General features: G+C 43.6%; 1 protein-coding gene across 2 annotated transcripts in view; it reads right to left on the reverse strand.

The window, feature by feature from the left end:
- Positions 1-22,497, reverse strand: part of WDFY1 (WD repeat and FYVE domain containing 1) — a 48,796-nt gene extending 26,299 nt beyond the window's left edge. Inside the window, exons 1-2 of one of the 2 annotated variants that reach the window (XM_082464678.1) lie at positions 22,227-22,497; positions 3,774-3,841 (exon numbers count right to left, since the gene is read on the reverse strand). In XM_082464678.1, the coding sequence (XP_082320804.1) occupies positions 3,774-3,841; positions 22,227-22,363 (205 nt within the window). In that variant the 5' untranslated portion in view covers positions 22,364-22,497. The remainder of the gene's footprint in view (positions 1-3,773; positions 3,842-22,226) is intronic. The other variant, XM_082464677.1, reaches the window with a different exon arrangement.
- Between the last annotated feature and the right edge of the window lie 803 nt (positions 22,498-23,300).

Consider the following 23,300-nt stretch of genomic DNA (forward strand, 5'->3'; position numbering starts at 1 on the left):
AATGAGTTTCACAAAGGAGAAACTCTAAATCGTCTCCTCTGCTAAAAATCAGAATTAAAGTGATTTAGAAAATGGAACATTTGGAAAAAGAGATGTTTGGGCTCACTTCAGCCTTAAGAATTTTAATTGACTGTGGAAAGAAATGTATGCTAGGAAATAAACAAACAAACTTGAGTTTATTTTGAGATAAAACTTCTTAAAAAAAGTAAAAAGAGAAAAATCTTATAAATGAAGTTACCATTTGAAAACAGTTTAAAGTTCTCTAACTACAATGGCTGATATTCTCCACCAAAGGAAGAAAATAAACTACAATACTGAATTGTACTCAAAGGCAGAAACATAGTTAGCTGTATGATCAGACTATTTCAGTTGCATTCAAAAAACTATCTTGTTGAAATGTAGAGACCAAAACTGTCTACACACAAAACAATTAGAACTGACTACAAGTTTGTACACCCTTATCCACCATATTGATGTTTGAAACTACAAAGAACGATCATGTTTAAGAATTATAACCACAAAGATATATGTGTCTTCATACAAAGTGCTTTTTAATAACCATGCATAAAATTATCTTTGAGAAATCAAATCTCTTTGATGATTTTAAAGATTCACTGTCATTATTTTTGCTTGCTTTTCAGTTGGTACTAAATCTTAATGCTTTAGTTTTAAGCTTCTTTTCAATTCTTTTTATGCCCAATGCTATAACTAACTGTACATATACATGTTAAAATCTTTTGTGTAAAAATTACAATGTGCTGAGTAATTCTATAAGACTAGAGAATTCTCACATATTTAAAAACAAAAGCCTCGCTAGTTTGCTTTGTATCTAAAAATGTCCTGGCTTTTTTCCTAGAAGGGAAGCTTCTACTGAGATAAACTATAATTTTTTTTTAATGTGAATGTTCACATAGTTTTATAAACAAGCAAAACACAAATCATCTTTCAAATCAGTGATCTTTTAAAAAGGCACCATTGCAGTCCAAAATCATATGCTTAAAACTTTAGTTTTGTAAACAAAGGGTTTTCTGGAATATAGTCAGGCTCTTTCATTTATGTATTCCTTATGGCTGCTTTCACATTACGATGGCAGAGTTGAGAAGTTGTCACAGAGATTGTTTGGCCCATAAAGCCTAATATTTATGTCTGGCCCTTTGCAGAAAAAGTTTGTGGACCCACCCCATATTGCAGTGAGCAGCACAGTTTTGGAGTCAGATGGGCATGAACTGGAATTCCAACCTCTGGCCTCAGTTTCCCTGTCTACTAAATGGTGAAAATATAGTCTACCTTATATAGCTGTTGTGATGATTTCATAAAGTAGTACCAAAAAACAAAAATGCATGAGGCACATAGTAGATACAGAAACTAAGAGTTACATTTTTCTTCAGCTAAAGCAGATTCTGAAAGTTACTTTTGTTATGTGAGGTAATGTTCTGAATCATAATTGGTCCACGTACAGCAACATTCTAAGGTTTGCTTACTGATCACCTCTGTCAGGTCACAGGAAACAAATCGGTGGATGGCCACTAAAATGTCCTCAACTGGGTAATCTGCAGACAGTTTTTAAAACCAACATGGCACTTTTCTTCTCATACTTCAAATTTAATTTTAAAATAAAACAGACAAGCAGTTATTTCTCAAAATTCATTCATTCTGTTTTCTTCTGGCAGTGTTCTTGCAATTTCATTAGTAGACACTGTTCCAGATGGAGGTGATAAAGAGGCAACAGGAAGCAACAGGCTGCATACGTGTAGATACAAACATGAAGGTGTCAGTCACCCACAGCAGAGATGTGTTTTTACCAGTCTTTCCAGCCACAGCGCTGGAAGCTACTTCTGGAGGGTACAATTAGGCCAAGATAGCAAGGGATGGCAACAGAGAAAGCAAAGCCATGTGCCCAAGACCCAAAAGCCAAGGAAGAGTGTGCACTGCTACTGCTAGGTTCTGGTGCCCTGGGAGAGAAATCAATTACAAAGTGAACTAAATATCTGGGGGAAATACAAGCCAAGGAGTCACTGAACTAAACACTGGACAAACATCTATCTCAGTCTCTCTCTGTTCTTAAGAGCATGAACTCCAAGGTTGAGGTCTCAGGAGACTGAGCTGTGGCCAGATTATGAAGTGTGGGGTAATGGAGAGGAGGGAGGGATAACAGCAAGAGCGTTAGCAGGACTGGCCACAAAGACGGCAAAACATCCCCCAGCACAGGTAGCAGGTCCCCAGGCTGTTGCTGTTCCCGGCTATCAGATCTACCACTGGGTCACTGGAAGTAAGGACTTATCTGTCTAAGAGAAGCCTCTTATTTTTCAGTTGGGTAAAGGATAGGCTCAGAGGCCCAGGGTATCCCACCTACCTCTGCCCTGCTCCCTCAAAATCCCAAAGTAAATTTATCAAACGGGCTCCATAAGCACATTCACAAGACATCAGCCGCTTCCTATTTCACACTGAGTAACCAAGGTGACAAATCCATAGACACACACGGACACAGATGGGAGGTACTACTACCTGACACAGTAAATCATGATTAGGGTTTCAGGTAGTCTTGACACACTGCATATGGTAAAGTTTTATGGTTCCTTTTAAAATAGTTAGCTTTATACCAGTATTCCAAAGAGTCCACTTCATTTTCATTGAATGGTTATCAAGATAGAGAAGATAACCAGCCTGCCCAAGCTGTCAGTAGAAGGCAGACCAAATGAAAATCCTGATAAACTATTAATTATTTGTGGAAATGCTTATAGGATCTAAACCCTGCACGTACCCTGCGATAGATATGCAGATGAGAAAGTGCTAGCCAAGAAAGGAGGTGCCTGGAAGGATAATTCAAGCTGATATAAGGAATCTGCTGAATAACTGGCAGCTCTGTGTTTGTAAGAAACTCCACAGCCCCCGGAATAACTCTTACGGGAGCTATGAACCGTGTCCACAGCGTCTGGAACTAGCAAACACTCTTCTTTGGAGAACTTCGTAACAGTCGTCACTAGCAAACCGTCAAGCCTGCTCCAGAGCCTTTTGTCTTTTCCTAGGGGATCCTCTGATTATTGAAACCTTAACTGAGGAAAACCCCTCATTAAGGACCAAAACCACCAGGAAATAAGCAGCTACGGATGCCTTCCGTGTGGCCACTGCGGGTGGCAGGACTCAACCCCAGTTTGGACCCGGTGGTATCCAGGCACTTTTTTCAAGAAAGGATGGAGAAGTGGGAGAGAAGGATGCAAAGCTGCTTAGATCTGCAGGAAGGGCTGGATTTAAATGTAATTTTATATCACTACATCTCAGGGCTGTTCTAAAATCTCAATGCAAAAGCTTTATCATCAGGGTTTATTTTTAGAACATATTTGACTACTGAGAAAAATCTCCATTTAGAATGCGTTGTGCTTTGTACCAAATCTCTCAACAGTACCCAGAGTTTATGAAAAAGTTGGGCAAAAGGTCAGTTAAGAAGGCAGAGGAGTGTTCAGAGCTCTGTTTTAGTGTCAATATCAGCTATTACTAAGTAGAAAGTTACTACTAATAGAAGTTGGCAAAATGAAGACAAAGGAAAATGGAGGAGGTGGGAGGCTTTCCTCTTCCTTTTATTTTTTCCAGTTCTGTTCAAGTCCGCTTCAGTTAAGCCGGTAGACCCAGCTTCATTCGCAAGAGAAAGGGAGTTTTTCCGTGGTTTAACACAGCCTATCAGAGGTATTAGGCAACTAAGAAGCTCATTTTGAAATCTAGCGGCATTTTTTTAATCAGGAATTTTGAAATTTAAATCCTCAAAGACAGCTACTCACAGGCCATTGTGTGGTAAATGCTGGGCCAGTACTGACCGCTGTCTCTTTTCAGCCATACTCGGATAGTTCTGTGGAGAAAAGAAAAGAAAAAAACGAGTAGTTTTTAGTAATTTTACCTTCTTTTCCGCTCCAGGCAAACTTTTTATTTTATTTTCAATACTGTTTCCCATTGACCTTATAACATTAATCAACTGGACAAATTAGACAAATACACACACAGAGTATTATGGTATACTTTATACTAGTATATATGTGTATATACACACACATATTATATAGTTACCTACAGTATGTCCATACATGGTAAGTTTTGCAGTAACTAGGAGTCAGGATTCTAAATAACTTTAATAATATGGAAAATGTTCATTATATAATGATATACAAAGAAAGCTGAGAACTATTAACTACTTTTCTTGGCAACAAACTGCAAACTTGGTCGCTTGGCTGTCTCAGCCAAATGAGAGTCGTAGACGTAAATGGAAAGAAAATGTTTCTGGAGAACTGGGAGAGACGTGCGTACAAAGCAGAGCCCACACCACTGCTCGTTCACAGATAATTCCCAGTCGTCTCGGCCCCGGGAGGAAATCCTTCCACACCCGTCTTTGAGCCTCTCCTTTCACCAGAACGCACACAGAGAGATGAGGAAATCCTGGACACAGGCAGGAAAATGACACACGACCAAAACAGCCAAGGTTTAATATTTTGGCTTATCACCTCAGAAGAACAATATGGAATATTTCTCCAGCACTCATGGAACCTCCAGGAAGCTCTGGGCCTCTTCCTCTTCAGAGTAGGACACTCACTGCCTTTTCCGGCACAGCCGTGCTCTGCCTTCGCAATGACTCCTAACTGTCTCAGTGTCCCTTATTGTCAGCTCTGTCACACTCTTGTATTTCTAACAGCAACGCAGATTCTGGCCCACAGCCAGCACTGAATTAATGGTTGCAACCTTGAACTAAAATACAGTAAGGCTAAATGTTGACACTATGTTTCCATTCTGCTTGAAGTTCAAGACAAGTAAGACAGGTCTATGAGGATAAAAATCAGAATAGTGGTTGCTTCTGGGCGTGAGGACAGAATGCAGTGAAGGGATATGAGGGAACCTTCTAGGGCCACGGTAAGGCTCTGGGGAGTAGGCGACGCGGGTGTATGCATTTTTCAGAACCTGCCCAGCTGCACTTAAGATCTTACAGATTACTGTAAATGATTAGAGCTAAATAACAGAAAATAAAGACCAGATGTTGACTTTCATTCATTCAAATAAATAAGATGACCTAGCAGCACAGCGGGAATCATGCTATCTTAAATGTGAACTGGCCGTACAGGCCTTAGTGTAGGAACAGCCATTTGTACAACACGACCCATCTTCCAGCCACTGCTAACTGGTCACGATGGAACCTTCGGCCAAGTTGAATCACTCAGAATTTTTCTCTACATCCCCCCTCTGATCACAACTGGCCAGACCAGAAATGGGATCCGTCAGTTCCTTCCCTGGGAAATCAGAAACCAGGAGAGACAGACATAGATCAGTATGTCTCCAGTAGTTGACTTGACTGTTTCTGGTCACACATCTGGCAATTTGGACTGGAGAATTTTGTACGTTAATAAAGGGGAAAGAATGAAGCCGACCAAAGAGGAGAGGCAGGAGCAAGCTGGAGACAGGCCAGGTGGAAAGTCCCCCATGCCAGCTGCTCCTGAGGCCGCTACTTCCCTAGACTTGGGTTCCGTGAGGCAGATGTCCCAGCATCCTCACCACAAACACCCTCAGCGGCTTAAGCGAATCTGAGTAATTTTTGCTATTTGCAATCAAACAGGTACTCATACACTGTGTCTGCGTGGGACACCATGAAGACTCTCGGACACCGTCTCTTCATTCAAGCACCATTAAACAAAGTCCTACGTGACAAAGTTCACAAGGCAAGGCAATCAGGCAGACTCCTTCAGGAGTACCTATATTGTGATAGGAAGGTCTAGAAAGTTCAAGTTCACATCCAAAATTAAAAGGGAAAGAGAGAGAAAGATCAGACTAAAGCATCTGGGAACAGACCTATACTTTTTACTGTCTGTAGTTCGACATCTTAAATCAAAATTTGACACTCTTTGAGGTAACGTTTTAAACCACTGCTATTATTTGTGGGTTCCTGGTTACCGTTCGTGATTATTTAGTTTTCTTCTTCCACAAACCTCAGAGGTTAAGACTTTTTCATGGAACAGATCTTTCTAGTTTGAAACCATTTAAATGAAGCTATGAAAAATACTTAATGGGGACTTCCCTGGTGGCACACTGGTTAAGACTCTGCCTGCTAATGCAGGTGACACAGGTTCGAGCCCTGGTCCGGGAAGGTCACACATGCTGTGGAGCAACTAAGCCCGTGTGCCACAACTACTGAGCCCATGCGCCACAAGTACTGAAGACTGCATGCCTAGAGCCCATGCTCCGCAACAAGAGAAGCCACCGCAACGAGAAGCCCGCGCACCGCAACAAAGAGTAGCCCCTGCTCGCCACAACTAGAGAAGGCCCGCATACAGCAACGAACACCCAATGCAGCCAAAAATCAATAAAAAAATAAATTAAAAAAAGAAACTTAATGGCATGGGAAAATGTTCATGATATAATGTTAAGTAAAAGCCCTATACAAAATTGGTAAGTGCAGTATACCAACTTTATTTTACAGTACATCTGGTCAAACCTCTAGATCCAACTACCAATCTATGGGAAATGCAGAGGAACACAGTATACATCACCACTGGGGTGCATTCAGCAAAAATCAAGACTGCAGGAAACTCTATAGACAAATGACCCAGTTTCTTCAACATGTAATTTGCAAGGGGGAAGAAACAGAAATGGAGCACCAGCCTGTGACTAAAGAGGTCTTAACAGGCACGTCAAACATTCTCAACGTGGAGACGGTTAAATCCTGATTCAACCAAACTGTTAAATATACATATATTATTATGAAACAATTGAAAATACATACAGTGACTAGATATTTGATATTAAAAATTACTGTTTAGGGACTTCCCTGGTGGCACAGTGGCTGAGAATCTGCCTGCCAACGCAGGGGACATGGGTTTGAGCCCTGGTCCAGGAAGATCCCACATGCCGTGGAGCAACTAAGCCCGTGCGCCACAGCTACTGAGCCTGTGTTCTAGAGCCCGCAAGCCACAACTACTGAGCCCACGTGCTACAACTACTGAAGCCCGCGCGCCTAGAGCCCAAGCTCTGCAACAAGAGGAGCCACCGCGATGAGAAGCCCGCGCACCGCAATGAAGAGTAGCCCCCGCTCGCCGCAACTAGAGAAAGCCCGTGCGCAGCAACTAAGACCCAACAACGAAGACCCAATGCAGCCATAAATAAATAAATAAATTTATTTTAAAAAATATACTGCTTATTTCTTTAGGTGTGATAATGGTGTTGCAGGTTTTTGCTTGTTTTGTTAAGAAGGAAGCAGTAATGCCTACCTGGGACACTGGCCCTTGTCTCTGTTCTCAGCATGCCCACCGCCGTCCAGCCCTCACCACTCACGCCTCAGTGCAGCCTCCTCTCAGGTTATGTGGTGGGCTCATCCCTCTGGCCCACCTTGGGCATGTCGACTACTGGCTACATCTCCCAAGGAACCATGCATCCCACTGCCCCTGTGTTCAGAGCCCACCAGCTGTTGTCTCACATCAGGGGTTCAACTGACATCCTTATGATTCCCAGACCCAGACCCTACATCCCAGCAAGCTGTCAACCTCAGATGCCCCAAATACGCTGAGCTCAGGTTATGTCCTAATCCCTCCTCCCTCACCACTCCACCGAGGACTTTTCTCTCTAGGCAGTAGTTCATCTGGGCAGCACCCGCAGGTTGGGTACCATTTCAGCATGACCTCCCTCACCTAAATTAATCAATAGAGCTTGTAATGATGATCCTCAGGCCTGAACTACTAACACAATATTACATTCTGTTGACTACATTTTATGTTAGTACAGAATGTTTACGGATACATTTCATTACCTATGCTCAACACAGGGGATGAAACCGGAGTTATAAGAAGTTAAAGGCCAACTCACCTCTACGCATTCAATCTGTTCAAGGATTCTACTCCACTTGCAAAGACAGGTCAGCAAAGGCCAAGGCACTTGAAGATGAGAGCACCGTACAGCGCCTTCATTCACTCAAAGGGATTAAACCTATCTGTCTGGTTTTTTAAGGGTCTAAAGACCAGAATGCTGATGTAGTCTAAAAGCCCCCAAATCAGCCCCGAAAGGTGTGCGTCATGAATGCATTGGTAGCTCAATGGAGCCCTCAGCGGCACATGCTTTTCCCTGAGTCCTCTTGAAAGAAGAGTGATTTCAGACAGCACGGAAGTCACTGTGAGCAGGAAACCTTAAAGGTTGTCTCTTCCATCCAATCATCTAACCTGGAAAAGTCAAATTTTAACTTCATGCAGCTTAGTCCAAGGTCAAAATGGGACCTACCTAGACCCCAGCATCTTTGAAACACAGTATTACTTCCTTTGGAGGACAAACATCAGTTACTACCATTTGGTCTGCACCCAGCTGGCACACTAGGAAATTGGCAAGACTTAAATTATCTCTTGGGGTGTTTCATTTGGAAATGATTTATCACATCCAGGCTGAGAGAAGACCATCCTTTTTTGGGAATCAGGTTCCGAATCAGGCAGCTGACCTTGATAGTTGGCTCTACCTCTGTACTCACACTTTCTATCTGGAATTCCCTTCCTTCTCTTTTCAAGCCAAACTGTTTCCCTTCCTTGGGGGACGCATTAAACTCTCCCACTTCTGAGATAAAAATCAAAACGATATTAAATTTAACTCCTAATACTCCAGCACTCTCAAGAAACTATGATATTAAACAAAGGTGTATAATTTCTACTAAGTAATATAGAAATTTGTTTTGTATTGTAGTCAGAATATGCCTCATTGGTTTAAAAAAATGGTTATAAAAACAGGCTTAAGTTGGGCTGTTTATTTAAAAAAAAATCAATAAATTTCACAGACTAAAAAAATTTACTATTCAGAAAACTGGAAACAAAATCTACTAGTCAGAATAAAACAGTTTAGTAACATTTTACAGGAGCAAACTATGAAAAACTCTAGGATGATATTAATGAACGATATAATCACCAAAGTGTCAGGATCAGATGGCTTTATTTTTCCAAAAACCACAATATTTTTCTGCCTAGATGAATGTCTAAGACCCTCTCTGACTGAAGTAAAACAGCTTAACTTTTTCCTTCACTATTTTGACAACCTACACCCACTCACCTAAACTCACTTTATGTTTTGCTTGCTGCTTATTCTACCCATTTTTCTAGTAGAGGGATCTTGTTTGATGTTCCAAGACTGCGTCAATCTGGAAAAAAAGTCTTTCCTTAAAACCAGAACCTTAGAAACATGTTCATCTTTGCCAAGATCTATTTTTAAGTTGTTTTAAAAACAGTCTGATATTTTTCCAAAAGGTACTTAGAAAGGAAATGTGTCATTTCTTTCAGAGCCTACACTACTACAAGTGCTTTTCAATCTTCCCCACGCTCCTGCTGTGGAGGGCTGCACCATCAGTCTCCTTTGCCCTCCTCGTTTGAGAAGCGTGAACTCATGTAGGGCTGCAGCGTTTTCCATGGAGACACGAGAGGAAGTCTCTCTGTAAGGCTATAGCCCCACTGCATGCACATCAAACCATCATCTTATTTGTCTCGTTGTTCAGCACGGTGGATCACCATCCAATTATTTTCTAAATAAACGAAATGCCAAAGCTGGATTGTATTTCTTTACTTTAAATATTTCAGACGGAAATGTGTTTAAAATGTATTGCGGGGCAGGGCTAAGCCAAGGAACAACTGAAAACAGTAATAACATGCCATTTCTAGGGCTCTCATGATTTTCTGTCGGCATTGTACATCAGAGCTAATTCTTTGGCAAGAATTTTGCTCCATAGAGTGAGAAACACGTTTCCTGCCTAATAATAATGGTAACAGTAATAACAGTGATGATGATGGTAACGACCACAATAAACTGATTTAGGAATTCCAGGCTTGGCAATTGATCCTGAAGACATTTTTTAACAGATGAAAAAAAGAACTACATATTTTAAAAAGTTCATATGAGCATTATTCAAAGGAGTAAAGTTAGGGGAAAATGTTAAATAATGAAATGGATTAATGACACATTCATTCAACTGCCTATATAGTCATTAAAATTAGTGATGAAGACCATAGAACCATGAAAAAATGTTTATAATATATTAAGGTTTTTTTTTTTTTTAAGCTTAATATAAGATGATAGAACTAAATTCCATAACTGCGCTGAGTCGGGCTGGGCAGGGAGGACAAGGAGGCTGATATGAAGGGCAGAAAGACGGAGAGAAGGGAACACGCCCGCAGGGCAGACAAGGACTCTGGTTCCTGGGGGGGGGGGTGGTCCCCAGAGAAAAGATGTGGAGCAGCTGAGAAGCGGGGAAAACAGCAGGGCCACCAACAGTTAAACACCTCCTCATAAGCCTCGAGGCACATAAGGACTTATCTTGTCTGATTTTTTTTTTTTTTTTTTTTTTTTTATTATTTTTGGCTGTGTTGGCTCTTCGTTGCTGCGTGCGGGCTTTCTCTAAATGCGGCGAGTGGGGGCTACTCTTCATTGCGGTGCATGGGCTTCTCGCTGCAGTGGCTTCTCATTGCGGAGCACTGGCTGGATCTAGGCATGTGGGCTTCAGTAGTTGTGGCATGTGGGATCAGTAGTTGTGGCTCGCGGGCTCTAGAGTGCAGGCTCAGTAGTTGTGGCGCACGGGCTTAGTTGCTCCACGGCATGTGGGATCTTCCCAGACCAGGGCTGTGTGGGATCCTCCTGGACCAGGGCTCGAACCCATGTCCCCTGCATTGGTAGGCGGATTCTTAACCACTGCGCCACCACGGAAGCCCCTCTTGTCTGATTTTCAAGGGTACCTATCTCAAATTCTAAATGTAAAAACCGCCCCCTCCCTGGGAGCGTGCCCGTTAAGTCATTACCACTGAGAGCAAGTGAGGCTGAGGAGAAAAACGGGGGTCAGACTGAAGATCTGGAGCAGCTGCAGGCACTAGAATCAGAGGCAGTTTCAAATAGGGCTCGACCACTTTCCTTTTTTCAGTGCAGCAGGGTCTAAGAGGCCCTGTGCCCCCACGGAGTCTGTCAGGGGATCTGCTGCACCCATGGAGGTCAGCGCAGAGGAGTGGAGAGGGCCTGGACACAAGGGCTAGAGGTGCTGGGTGGACGGGGCCTCGAGAGCATCAGTTACGCCCCGGGAGCAGTGAGCAGGGGCAGAGTGGGCAGAGCTGGGCAAAGAAGTCCCGTGCGGAAAGGCAGGAAAGAGAAGACACCGAAAGGCACAGGACTCGATGGCCTGAAAGATACAAGGCGATAAACCGCGCCTCTTCCACAAACGTGTCCCCACTTAACTTCTCAAAGTTCCCAGAGAAGAACTCCAGTGGCACAGACGCTACCTCCTGCCTTCTGCGTATGCCCTGGGAGTCTAGAAAAGCTGTGGTCTGTTGAGAACGTGATGCCACACCCTCAAGGCAAAGATGACAGCGAAGACCTCCATTTTATACTTAGGGAGGCAGAAGTCAGGAGGGAGAAAGTCCTAACATCAAAGAAACCAACAGCAGCCCTGGATCAGATTTTCTAACTCTGTCTACTTATTCTGCCAGAAGGTGATGAAAATTCACATTTCAAAACAATACCAAGGTAAATAATTCAAAGCAAAGAAGCTTTATATGGTAATTAATTAATATATAGAACAATTTTTTAAAGGGCATTCAGAACACTCTACATTTTATCCTCCAAAGCAGTAACTCCTAAACAATAAGGAAATATGAAGCATTAAATTCCTTTTTTCTCCAAATAAATGCAGAATGTGGAAAAGTCCAGGTCTAACTCCAAAATTCTCACTTAGCTCAAAAAAATCCTGACTTCTGTGCTCAATATGTACAGTGATTCTAACAAAATCTCTCACTACCTCAAGATCAACTGCAGTATACGATACAATATGTAAGTGCTTGAGGTAGCAAGTTGCAAAAATGGGCCCAATTCTTTACCCCTCCCTGCATCCATGCCCTTTACAACGTGACACTGTAGCTCTTCCCATCAAGAGGTGGAAGCTACTTCTCTGATCTTGAAAATGGGCTGCCTGGTGACTTGCTTTGGCCAGAAGAACGTGGTTGTAGCAATGCAGTGCCAGCTCTGAGTAAAGAGGCCCTCTCTTGGAAGCCTACCATGGTTACATGAACAAGAGGGGCTAGCCCGCTGGAGGATGAGAGATGGCACAGAAGAGAGCCCCACTGTGCCAGGTGAAGCCGTCCTCCACAGGGCTGCGGCTAGCAAGCCACGTGAAAGAGACGGGCTAAGATGAGCAGGGCCAACACGTGTATAAGTGAGCCTGGCTGTGACCAGATGGACTGTCTAGGTGACCCATAGGCTCATGATCAATGATAACACTTGTTGTTTTAAGCCACTGAATTTTCGGTTGGTTTGCGACATAGCAATAGCTAACTGATACAATGTTATCTGTTCCAAGCAGTATATCTTTAAGAATAGTTATGGGGGCTTCCCTGGTGGCGCAGTGGTTGAGAGTCTGCCTGCCATTGCAGGGGACACGGGTTCGAGCCCTGGTCTGGGAGGATCTCACATGCCGCAGAGCAACTGGGCCCGTGAGCCGCAACTGGGCCCGTGAGCCACAATTGCTGAGCCTGCGCGTCTGGAGCCTGTGCTCTGCAACAAGAGAGGCCACGATAGTGAGAGGCCCGTGCACCGCGATGAAGAGTGGCCCCCGCTTGCTGCAACTAGAGAAAGCCCTCACACAGAAACGAAGACCCAACACAGCCATAAATAAATTAATTAATTAATAATTAAAAAAAAAAAAAAGAATAGTTATGGGACTTCCCTGGTGGCACAGTGGTTGAGAGTCTGCCTGCCATTGCAGGGGACACGGGTTCGAGCCCTGGTCTGGGAGGATCCCACATGCCACGGAGCAACTGGGCCCATGAGCCACAACTGCTGAGCCTGCGTGTCTGGAGCCCGCGAGCCACAACAAGAGAGGCCGCGATAGTGAGAGGCCCGCGCACCGCGATGAAGAGTGGCCCCCGCTTGCCGCAGCTGGAGAGAGCCCGTGCACAGCAACGAAGACCCAACACAGCCAAAAATAAATGAATAAATAAATAAATAAATAAAATTTAAAAAAAAAAAAGAATAGTTAGGAATCTGACCTTAAAACTGGAAACAAAAACAGCGTTTGGCACTGACCAAGTGTCAAGAATTTCCAAGCACTTAGTAAACACGTAAGTCCACTTTAACGTTTAACTGAGCTCCAGGATCCTCACTTTGCTCAGATGCTAATTCGATTCCCAAGAAACCGAAGACATTACTGTAAAAGCATAAATGAAGTCATTACTCTTAATTAAATATTATTCAATTATTTTCATCCTGTCTGTCAAGGATAATAATTCTGTATGTTCTTTTACCTTACTACAGTAGATACATAAAAAGCAGACTAAAAACCAAAGGTTTGATTAAGAAAGAAGTACTTATTCCAGGCAGATTAATCTGTGATCTGCTCAAAGACATTCCTGATGAGCAGCAGGGAGGCTCCTTTTATTTCTTCCAGTCTCTTTGTTTGACTCTTTCAAAGAGCTGACTGATAGCAAGTTAAAGATATACTTTAGGAAATCACCAAGTCTATAAAGCCTCATCTGCTTAAGCTACAGCATACTAGAGCAAAGACAGATTCAAAGCATGATTTTTCTTCTAAAAAGCACTGGCTCTCAAAACAGGAGGCACCTCGTGTAAGTCATGATTAATACCATTTTCAAACCTGTAACTCCATGAGAACATACGTTTGGTTCAATACATATTATTTTCTGGTATGATTACCTTGAAAATCATGCCCACACTTTGATAAACAGATTCAAATAGCACACAAGTGTTTCTGTAAAATCACAAGGCCAAGTTCCACCTCAACGGACACATCAGCATTTCTACAACCAGCTCTTTTTTTTTTTTTTTTTGGTGAGTATGACTTTTTTTATTTTAACATCTTTATTGGAGTATAATTGCTTTACAATGGTGTGTTAGTTTCTGCTTTATAACATAGTGAATCAGCTATACATATACATATATCCCCATATCTCCTCCCTCTTGCATCTCCCTCCCACCCTCCCTATCCCACCCCTATAGGTGGTCACAAAGCACTGAGCTGATCTCCCTGTGCTATGTGGCTGCTTCCCACTAGCTATCTATTTTACATTGGTAGTGTGTATATGTCCATGCTGCTCTCTCACTTCGTCCCAGCTTACCTTTCCCCCTCCCCGTGTCCTCAAGTCCATTCTCTAGGTCTGTGTCTTTATTCCTGTCCTGCCCCTAGGTTCTTCAGAACCATTTTTTTTTAGATTCCATATATATGTGTTAGCATAAACTATTTGTTTTTCTCTTTCTGACTTACTTCATTCTGTATGACAGACTCTAGGTCCATCCACTCACTGCAAATAACTCACTTTGGTTTCTTTTTATGGCTGAGTAATATTCCATCGTATATATGTGCCACATCTTCTTTATTCATTCATCTGTCGATGGACACTTAGGTTGCTTCCACGTCCTGGCTATTGTGAATAGAGCTGCAATGAACATTGTGGTACATGACTCTTTTTGAATTATGGTTTTCTCAGGGTATATGCTCAGTAGTGGGATTGCTGGGTTGTATGGTAGTTCTACTTTTAGTTTTTTAAGGAACCTCCATACTGTTCTCCATAGTGGCTGTATCAATTTACATTCCCACCAACAGTGCAAGAGGGTTCCCTTTTCTCCACACCCTCTCCAGCATTTATTGTTTGTAGATTTTTTGATGATTAAAACCAGCTCTTTTAAAAAAGTTCTCAGGGGACTTCCCTGGTGGTCCAGTGGGTAAGACTCAACACTCCCAGTGCAGGGGGCCCAGGTTCGATCCCTGTTCGGGGAACTAGGTCCCACATGCATGCCACAACTAAAGATCCCATGTGCTGCAACTAAGACCTGGCACAGCCTAAATAAATAAATAAATAAATAAATATTTTTTAAAAATTGAAAAAAAAAGTTCTCAAAAAAACAGCCTAATGGGGCTTCCCTGGTGGCGCAGTGGTTGGGAATCTGCCTGCCAGTGCAGGGGACACGGGTTCGGGCCCTGGTCTGAGAAGATCCCACATGCCGCGTAGCAACTGGGCCCGTGAGCCACAACTACTGAGCCTGCGCGTCTGGAGCCTGTGCTCTGCAACAAGAGAGGCCGCGACAGTGAGAGGCCCGCGCACCGCGATGAAGAGTGGCCCCCGCTTGCCACAACTAGAGAAAGCCCTCGCAAAGAAACGAAGACCCAACACAGCCATAAATAAATAAAATTTAAAAAAAGAAGAAAAAAACACCCTAATAATCCCAAAATAGCTAAATTAAAGCAATTTAACCATCTTTAAATTGTAAACTGATATACAGGGGTTATTCAACAAAATGATTTAAAAGAATACAGGGTATAGCATATGCTACAAATTAATTAAGCCCCAGGCCTGATTTCTTTTAAACTCTGAACAAATAGTAAGTTTGGGGAAATCTGATTTTCCAGTCACTCTTAGGATTGCTGATGTTATTTTATATCTTGGTAAATCACCAAACATTTGTGTTACCTACTACAAAGGATATTTTTTCCTAGTCTGACAGTACCTCCAGGGCTACCTACAAAAATGTGTAACTCTGGTAGTCTGGCTGGTTTCTATAACATTAAAATGTTAGCCTAAGAGGGAGAGGAAAGGATATGGTACAATCTGCTTTTATCAAATAAACAGCAGTTTCCTTCCAGCCAAGTCTCCTGAACTCTGCCCTCTTCATTACTGCGGCAGAAAGCAGCCTTTCTCCTTTGATAACAAAGGGGGGAAACACTAGATTTTTATTGAATTGATTATCTAAACTGAAAGGCAGAGAAACCAGCCTCTTTCTACAGAGGAGAATCAGACTGGTTTAAAAAAATTAAAATTTCCACCCCCTTCTACAGTCTAGGGAAGGAATCCGGGGCAGCTTCAAGGGTCCATGACAATGGTGACTCTCAGACTGCAGATCATGTCACAGGCAGATTTTTATCCCGGAGGGAAGACCACTTGCACTAGTGTGGTACTTGCACCAACCCCTAAATGAATAATGCTGCTCTAGAAGCCTGATGGCTGGGTTTTCTACCTGCAGATGTTTTCTTTTTTACTTGAGGAACCACTCCTGCTGTTATCTTTTCACTGTTAGCATAAAAATTATTTTTTTGTGACCTCTGTGCCACCCAGGAGGGTAAAAGCTATCACAACCTTTGAGGAGCAGGGGCAGGAGGATAGGATGGAGTCAATCAATGTAGGGTCCAAGCAACACCAATTCTTGAATTAAAAATTAAAAGTTTCAAACTCTGTTCACAGCCTAGAAGTCTTGAAACGCAAGGTTAAACTAACCTAAAAGAAGCACCGTTGGAGGCCGTAAGGAAGAAGCCTGTGTTTCAATTCTGGTCCATGCTTCTTCATTCCTACCAGGTTTATTTGTTCATTGATTCACTCAAACTAACATTTGAGAGACCGCTGACCACATGCTTTCCTTCTGGGAGTCTGGAATTTCAGCACGTGTAAGGCAGAGGCTGCCTTCATGACCAACTCCTAGTGAAAGCCTTGGGTAGTGAGTCTCCAGCCACCTATCATCGGTCTCCAGTAGACGGTATTCCACACATGTGATGTAACTCACTGCTGGAGGAACGGAGCACCTCATGAGTGCCTCCACAGGGCCAGGACTCTTGGAAGCTCATGCCTGGTTTCCTCTAGACTTCACCCCACGCCTTTCCCTTCATGGATTTTGTTTTGGGTTGTCCCACTGTAATAAATCATGGCCGTGAGCATGACTGTATAATGACAGTCCTAGTGAATCAAGGAAATTGGCAGTGGCCTTGGCGCCCCTTAACACAGCAGGGCAAAGATTTTTATAAGGGAAAACTTATGACTGACGTGACTTGTAAGTGACCAAATATGGAAATGATGAAAAGGCATAACTCGAAGACAGTTATAAGAACTTAGGTCTGTAAGTGACCCCCAAAACGGTATTATCCTATTCAGACAGGAGAAATTTCATTTTATTTACACACACACACACATACATACCCACAGACACAGTAAGCAGAGACATCTTTAGCTTCTGATGAGGTTAAAGCAATTAAATGGAAAATAAATGGGAATGAAAACAGTAATAGCCAACACACAAAAAGCGCTTTATCTGTGCCAGGCACAGTTCAAAGTGCTTTGCATATGAATTCATCTAATTCCCACAAAACCCTATGAGGTAGGTGCCTTTATTATCTCCATTTTGCAGATGAGAAAACTATGATACAGAGAGAATAAGTAACCTGCCCAGGGTCACATGGCTGGGATTCAAACTCTGGCATTCTGGATCCAGAATCTGTTCTAAACTATGCTATAAACAGAAAATGATCATAACAATGAAAAACTACTCTAACAACAGAGGAATGAATAAATGCTCTCCCACCCAGGCTTCCCGTTTCTCACTTCTTCACTTTATTTTATAACACAAACGAAAGAGTCTATTTTTAGGCACTGCATGACAACAAAAATACAGTGGTTAACATTCTGGTTTTCTGTATAAACTAAAAACTTCCAGCTACGCCAGGTTTCCTCCTAAGCATAACACTTAAAAATCAAGTTGTTTATTTAAGATCGTTTCCATGTGAACAGCTACTAAATATACATTTTTTCCTTCAAACCATCTTAATATGCTTAGAAATGTCTAAAAGGAAACAAAAAATTAAATAGCTGGTGTAACAAAAAAAAAAGGAAGATGCCACCAAAAATATTTTAAAAGTTGATTTTCTATAATCTCTATTATTTACCAGCCTAAGAGCAACATCCTAAAATATCTTAAAACATATGAGATATCTCTTTGTTTGACTTGGGCCAGACAAAATTGAGTTTCTTGCAGAAATCAATCTTGGCCTACAGGCCCCTGAAGCAATAGTATTAGCACGCTTTTCTCCAAACTCTATTTTTCAAAAAATGAAGACAGCGGGCCCACAGCCTTAACTTATTGATAAGGCTTTTAATAAAGTTTTTATCTTTAAAAAATGCTATCTATCCTTTTCAACCAACTGACTAATTTTTTGGTGCAGTTCACAGCAAAGAAGTTCAAAAAGCAAACGTGTCTAGGGAATCAATTCCTGCTGCCTCACCACATTTCAGTTCTGTCCTGAAAGCAGAGTCTCATTTTCTGTTTCCCTTTACCAGGAAAACGACTGCTGCGGTTCAAATTCTGAAACGTAATACTGAGGTTATTACTTTTATTTTCACAGTCTCCTGACTAGAAAGACAGTCATACTCCATTGACTCAAGAATATTTTTTTTCACTTTACAAATGTATCACCCTACTTTGCATGCTCAAGTATTCTAGTTCCAAAGTGCAAGCAACTGAAAACTAAACTTTAAAAATACTAATTAAGGTTTCATGAAGAATGAAGTTTAAGCAAAAGAGCTTAGGGTACTTATTACTTCAACAAAATAGAAATGGATGCATGTGAGAGTAGCGCCCTTCTCTGTTAACCCTTCATGGCACTGTAACCCCTGAAGGTTTCTGATTAGACCCCTAAGCTCACTGCCCAAACCATTACCAGTGACACCAGGTCCGATGGAATTAAGCTGAATACTCCACATTGGTTTATTACTCCCTGGGCGGGGGGGATTCTCTGTATTTAGCTCTATCATATATAGTTTGGTTTTACTGGGAAATAGGTGGGTATATCTAAATGACTCCAGGCAAATACATCCCAGAAGCTGACAAAAAAGAGGACAAAGTATAAACAGTGTTCTCTCCCAGTGGGCTTCCACAGGCAAGCACCATGATGGGTAATTCTCCGTTTGCGTAGAGCAGTGGTCCTCAAAGTTTGGTTCCTAGACCAGCAGCATCAGCATGTGGAACTTGGCAGAAATGCAAACTCTCAGGGCCCGCCCCAGACTTACTGAAGCAGAATCTCTGTGTTGTAACAAGATTTATCTCCATGCGACTCTGATACACACTCAAGTTTGAGAACCACTGTCTAGAGAGACCAGATAAACAAGTACATTAAGCCTAGACCAGGGTTTCTCAACCTGGGCATTATTGACATTTGGGGCTGCATAATCCTTTTTCATGAGGGTCTGTCCTGTGCATTAAAGGATGTTGAGCATCCTCTACTCACTAGATGGCAGGAGTACCCTCCCCCAGTTATGACAACCAAAATGTCTCCAGATATTGCCAAATGTCCCAGGGGTGGGGGGGGGGGAGGGGGGGAGGGTGTGGAAGGCAGAATCCTAGCATTTTACACTTGCTGCCAGAGTAGACAATCACTGACACTGCCTGGACTCAGGTTTTCCAAATGTGTAGAACTAGGGCCACGGCAGAAAGAACTGGGGCCTCAGAGTCAGACCTGGGTTCAAATCGCAGTCCTATCATTTACCAGCTACGTGACCTTGGGTACTTACTCAGTGTCCTTTGTGCCCCAGTTTTCTAAATGGTCAAATGCCCCTTACAATAAGATGCCTACACCAAATGTTCCATAAAACTCCCAGCGGGGCCTGGGGCAGCGCCTGCAATTAAATGCATTGCTATTTCTGCAGTGAAACAAATGAATATTCACACCACATGGGACAAATAAAGATTACAAATAGTCTCAACTATATAGGTCAAGTTTTAGCACCAATGAGTTTTCAGGCCTAACTCACACAAAAAAACAAACAAACAAAAGCACATTTGACTTTTTAAATGCTTTGAATTTTGGAACTGCTGATAAGACTAGGTGACTGAACCCACCTCACAGGGAGATGTGAGGATCGGCTGCAGTCACGTACATTGGTCCACTCTTCTGTACTGAGAGAGGAAAGGGACTTTTAAAAGGTTAACTATTGTTATTTTTCAAGTACAAATTCTGATCATGTCATTTGCTTGCTTTGAACTCTTTGATGGTCCCCCACTGCTTGCAAACTGAAGTCCAAATTCTCCTGTCCTGTCCCTCTGCCTGGACCAGGGTCACACAGACCATTCCTCTCTCCAGTGATTTCTCCTCCGGGAGGCTTTCCTTGAAACCCAGCCCTCACCCAAGGATACGCCTTCCTCTGTGTCTCCCCAGCACCCAGGAAGCTGAGAGCACATGGCCATCTCTTCACCACAACATCCAGCCCTTTGGAAAAAAACAATTTCAGCGTCAGTTTTTTCTACCCACCGGTCTAGCATGGGCCCGGCATACAGTAAGTGTCCAATAAATGCTTGTTTGATGAATTAGGGTGGTCAGTGTTCTATTTCCTCAACAAGCTGGTTCTATCAGGTCAGAGGCCATAAAATCAATGATTCCTAAGTTATATAAGGGCGGGGGCTATGACTTTTGATCCTTGTTCTATCTCTAGGGCCTGGCACTCAGTAAGTACAGTATTGCTAAATATAGAAATGAGTGAATAAATAAATGATTGAAGAATATGACACATATTTATGACAATGTAAAAACAAACCACCACATCCAACAACAAAAACCCCATAGCCGTGTGCTTTCGTAAATCTCATAAAGTGTAGCACCTGCTGAAAAGAGTGTCCTACCTTCCAGGACGGTCCATGGGCCTGAAACACAAATTAGAAACCCGAGGCCCCAACCCTCGCCTGGTCCAGTCATCTGCCAGGACCCTGCTGTGCCCTAGTGACAAAATGAGCTGATCTAAGGCTCCCCCAGAACACTTCAGTCCCAGAGCAGCTAAGTAATCACTTTCCATAAAACATTTATCAGCACTGCTCCTGGCCAATAATCTCAAATATTCAGCGATTGACCCAACACACGAGTCATGAATAAAATATTTTACCGAATAAAGACAGCTAACTTGTATAAAGCGTTATCTGCATCTATGTTCATATCATGCAAATATCATTATTCTGTCCTTTGCCTTTTTTTACATTCCCCTCTTCTCCCTGTGGCTCATGCATCCCTCTCTCTCCCATTCCCATCCTGGTGACGCACCCACACCCAGGTCCCACCAAGGTCAGCTACGTGTGAATTGCCTGCTCACAATAAACTCACTCAAAAGCAAAATACAAAGGTCAAATAGGCACTGAGGGCTTCAGGTTTCCTCTTTCCATTTGGGACAGGCCCTCAAAGGTACTTATTTCAAAAGATAGATTACAAAAGGCCTCCAGCTTTAAGAGAACGGCAGTACCTTCCTTTTTCCAGAAAGCCTTTCCACTTTTGCAATATCACCATTTAAGACCACTCATTGTAGCAAGGAAACGCAGTTTCTCTCAATAACATCAGTCATTTCCTCCAAATTCCCACAGAAAAGCCACTAACCTTTTAAACTTTTAGGGTTTAAAAAAATACCAAAGTTTTAAAACAAACAACTTCTCTCCGATCCAATCACACAGCCCTGGGAAGACCAGAGAGCTGGACTGGGGAATCCTGGGGTGCATTTGTGGCGTCACCAGTATTTCTGTGCCTCTCCATGGGCCTCAGTTTCCTCTTGGATAGAATGAGAAAATCGTATCAGATCAGTGTTTCCCAAAATACGGTGGGCAAGACGTCGGGTTACAAGATAGAGCTGACTTTAGGTGACACAGATGAACATGTTTTAGCTATTAGTTTAATTTTTTATGGCAAGTGATAACCGGTTTTCCATTAATAGTGGAAATATCAAATTATCTTAAAAATAAAAGTATCTTTCACTGTTCTTATTTTAAGGTTTTTCTTAAGTGAGTCACTTTTAGAAAAAAAAAAAAAGAGACTATTATGTAAATAACAATTCAGGTGGTCCCAGCTGCTGTGATAAAATAACTGATCTAAGGACCTGGTGTGCGCGACACAAACAGAAGTGTAAACTCCAGCGTAAAGCAGAAGGAAGACCGTTGAAGGCCCGGGAGGTTTGTTGCAAGAAGGGAATCACTGGCACCGGGTCCCGCGGTAACCGGCCGCCAGTCCCGGCTCCCAGAGAAAGCGGCTCGGAACTGACCGAGGAGGAGACGCATCCAGCTCTGGGCGAAATCCCACAGAGGAGAGTGCGAGGTGGGGGCGGCGAGAGTCCCAGACTGGAGGGACGTGGCGGGGATGCGGGTCTCGGGCTGGCAGAGCGCAGTGGACGGGGGTGGGACAGGTGTCCCGGACTGAAGGTGCGAAGCAGGTACGGCGTCCCGGGCGGGAGGGGCGCGGCGGGGGTCGAGACTAGAGAACCCAAAAGCGGGAACCCTGGACGGGGGTGGGGCCCAGAGGCCAGAAAGGGCGGCGGGGCGACAGGCCGCGGGACCCGGGGGCCGTGGACGTCCCCACGAGAAAAGGGACGAGGCCGCCGACCCCACGGTCCCTACACCCGGTCGCCGGCGGGAGTCCGGGCGGCCCCCGTCGCGCCTCGGCCCCGCGCTCGACCCGCCGGCCCTACCTGTCCTCGCTGGCTGTGATCACGCCGTCCTCCTTGGGAATGAGCAGCGCGGCCGTGACGGCGTCCTGGTGCCCCTCGATCTTGCTCAGCAGCACCGGGCGGCTGCTCTGCGGCCTGGAGTGGATCTCGGCCGCCATGTTCGCACAGCAGCGGCGGCGGCGGCGGCGGCGGCGGCGGCGGTCTTCGCGGCGGGCGGCCCATCAGCTGATGGCCGGGCGGGGACCTGCAGGTTTCGCTTCGGCTCCTTGGCGGTGAGGGTGCCGCGCCGCCGTAAGCTCCCGAGTGCTGCCGCCAACGATCGTATTGGCTGGGGAAGACGCGCAACTAAAATTACTTGGCAGAGAGAGAGAGAGGCCCTTAGGGATTTGCCAGAGCAGTGGTGAAACTCACAAAGGTTGAAAAATGAAGTCATTCACCCAGGAATGGATTGAGCAGATGGCGGCGAAGAGGAATTGTCCCCCAAACCAGAGCCTTGGGAAAATAATAATACTACATTGTATCCATTCTAAGAAGCCTTTGTTTGGACCACAGCTCCATTTCAGACATGATAAAGTGTGAAAAAATGAGTGCAGTTTAGAATCTTTGAAAGGCACTCATTGAGGGGTGACTATATACCAAGCACTATCCCAAAATCTTTACATGGGCTATCCTAATACTGATAACAACCATAAGAGGTAGAGAGATAAGTGCTCTTTGAATCTCATCTTGGAGATGAGAAAACTGAACCATGGAGAAGTTAAATCACTTGCTTAAGGTCACAAAGCTATGAGAAAGAGAAAAGCAGCCCTGGACCTCTAGGAGCTGGCCTGGTACTGTCAGCCAGACTTGGGTGTTGCTAAGAGCTGGCTGGGTGCTCACAGCTGGTTCCTGTGGAACATAAACGTCACTGAACCGAACTTGGGTCCATTAGGCCGCAGTGCAGCAAAGCCAACCTACTGACACCAGGTTGTGGTGAAGGAAAGTACAGCGTTTATTTGCAGGGCACCAAGCAAGGAGAACGGGCAGCTCGTGCTCAAAAGACCCAACTCTCTGATGGCCTTCAGGGAAGGGTTTTTAAAGGCAACATTTGGGGTG

This window comes from Balaenoptera physalus (assembly GCF_965194825.1).
Source record: "Balaenoptera physalus genome assembly, chromosome: 6".
NCBI lineage: Eukaryota > Metazoa > Chordata > Mammalia > Artiodactyla > Balaenopteridae > Balaenoptera > Balaenoptera physalus.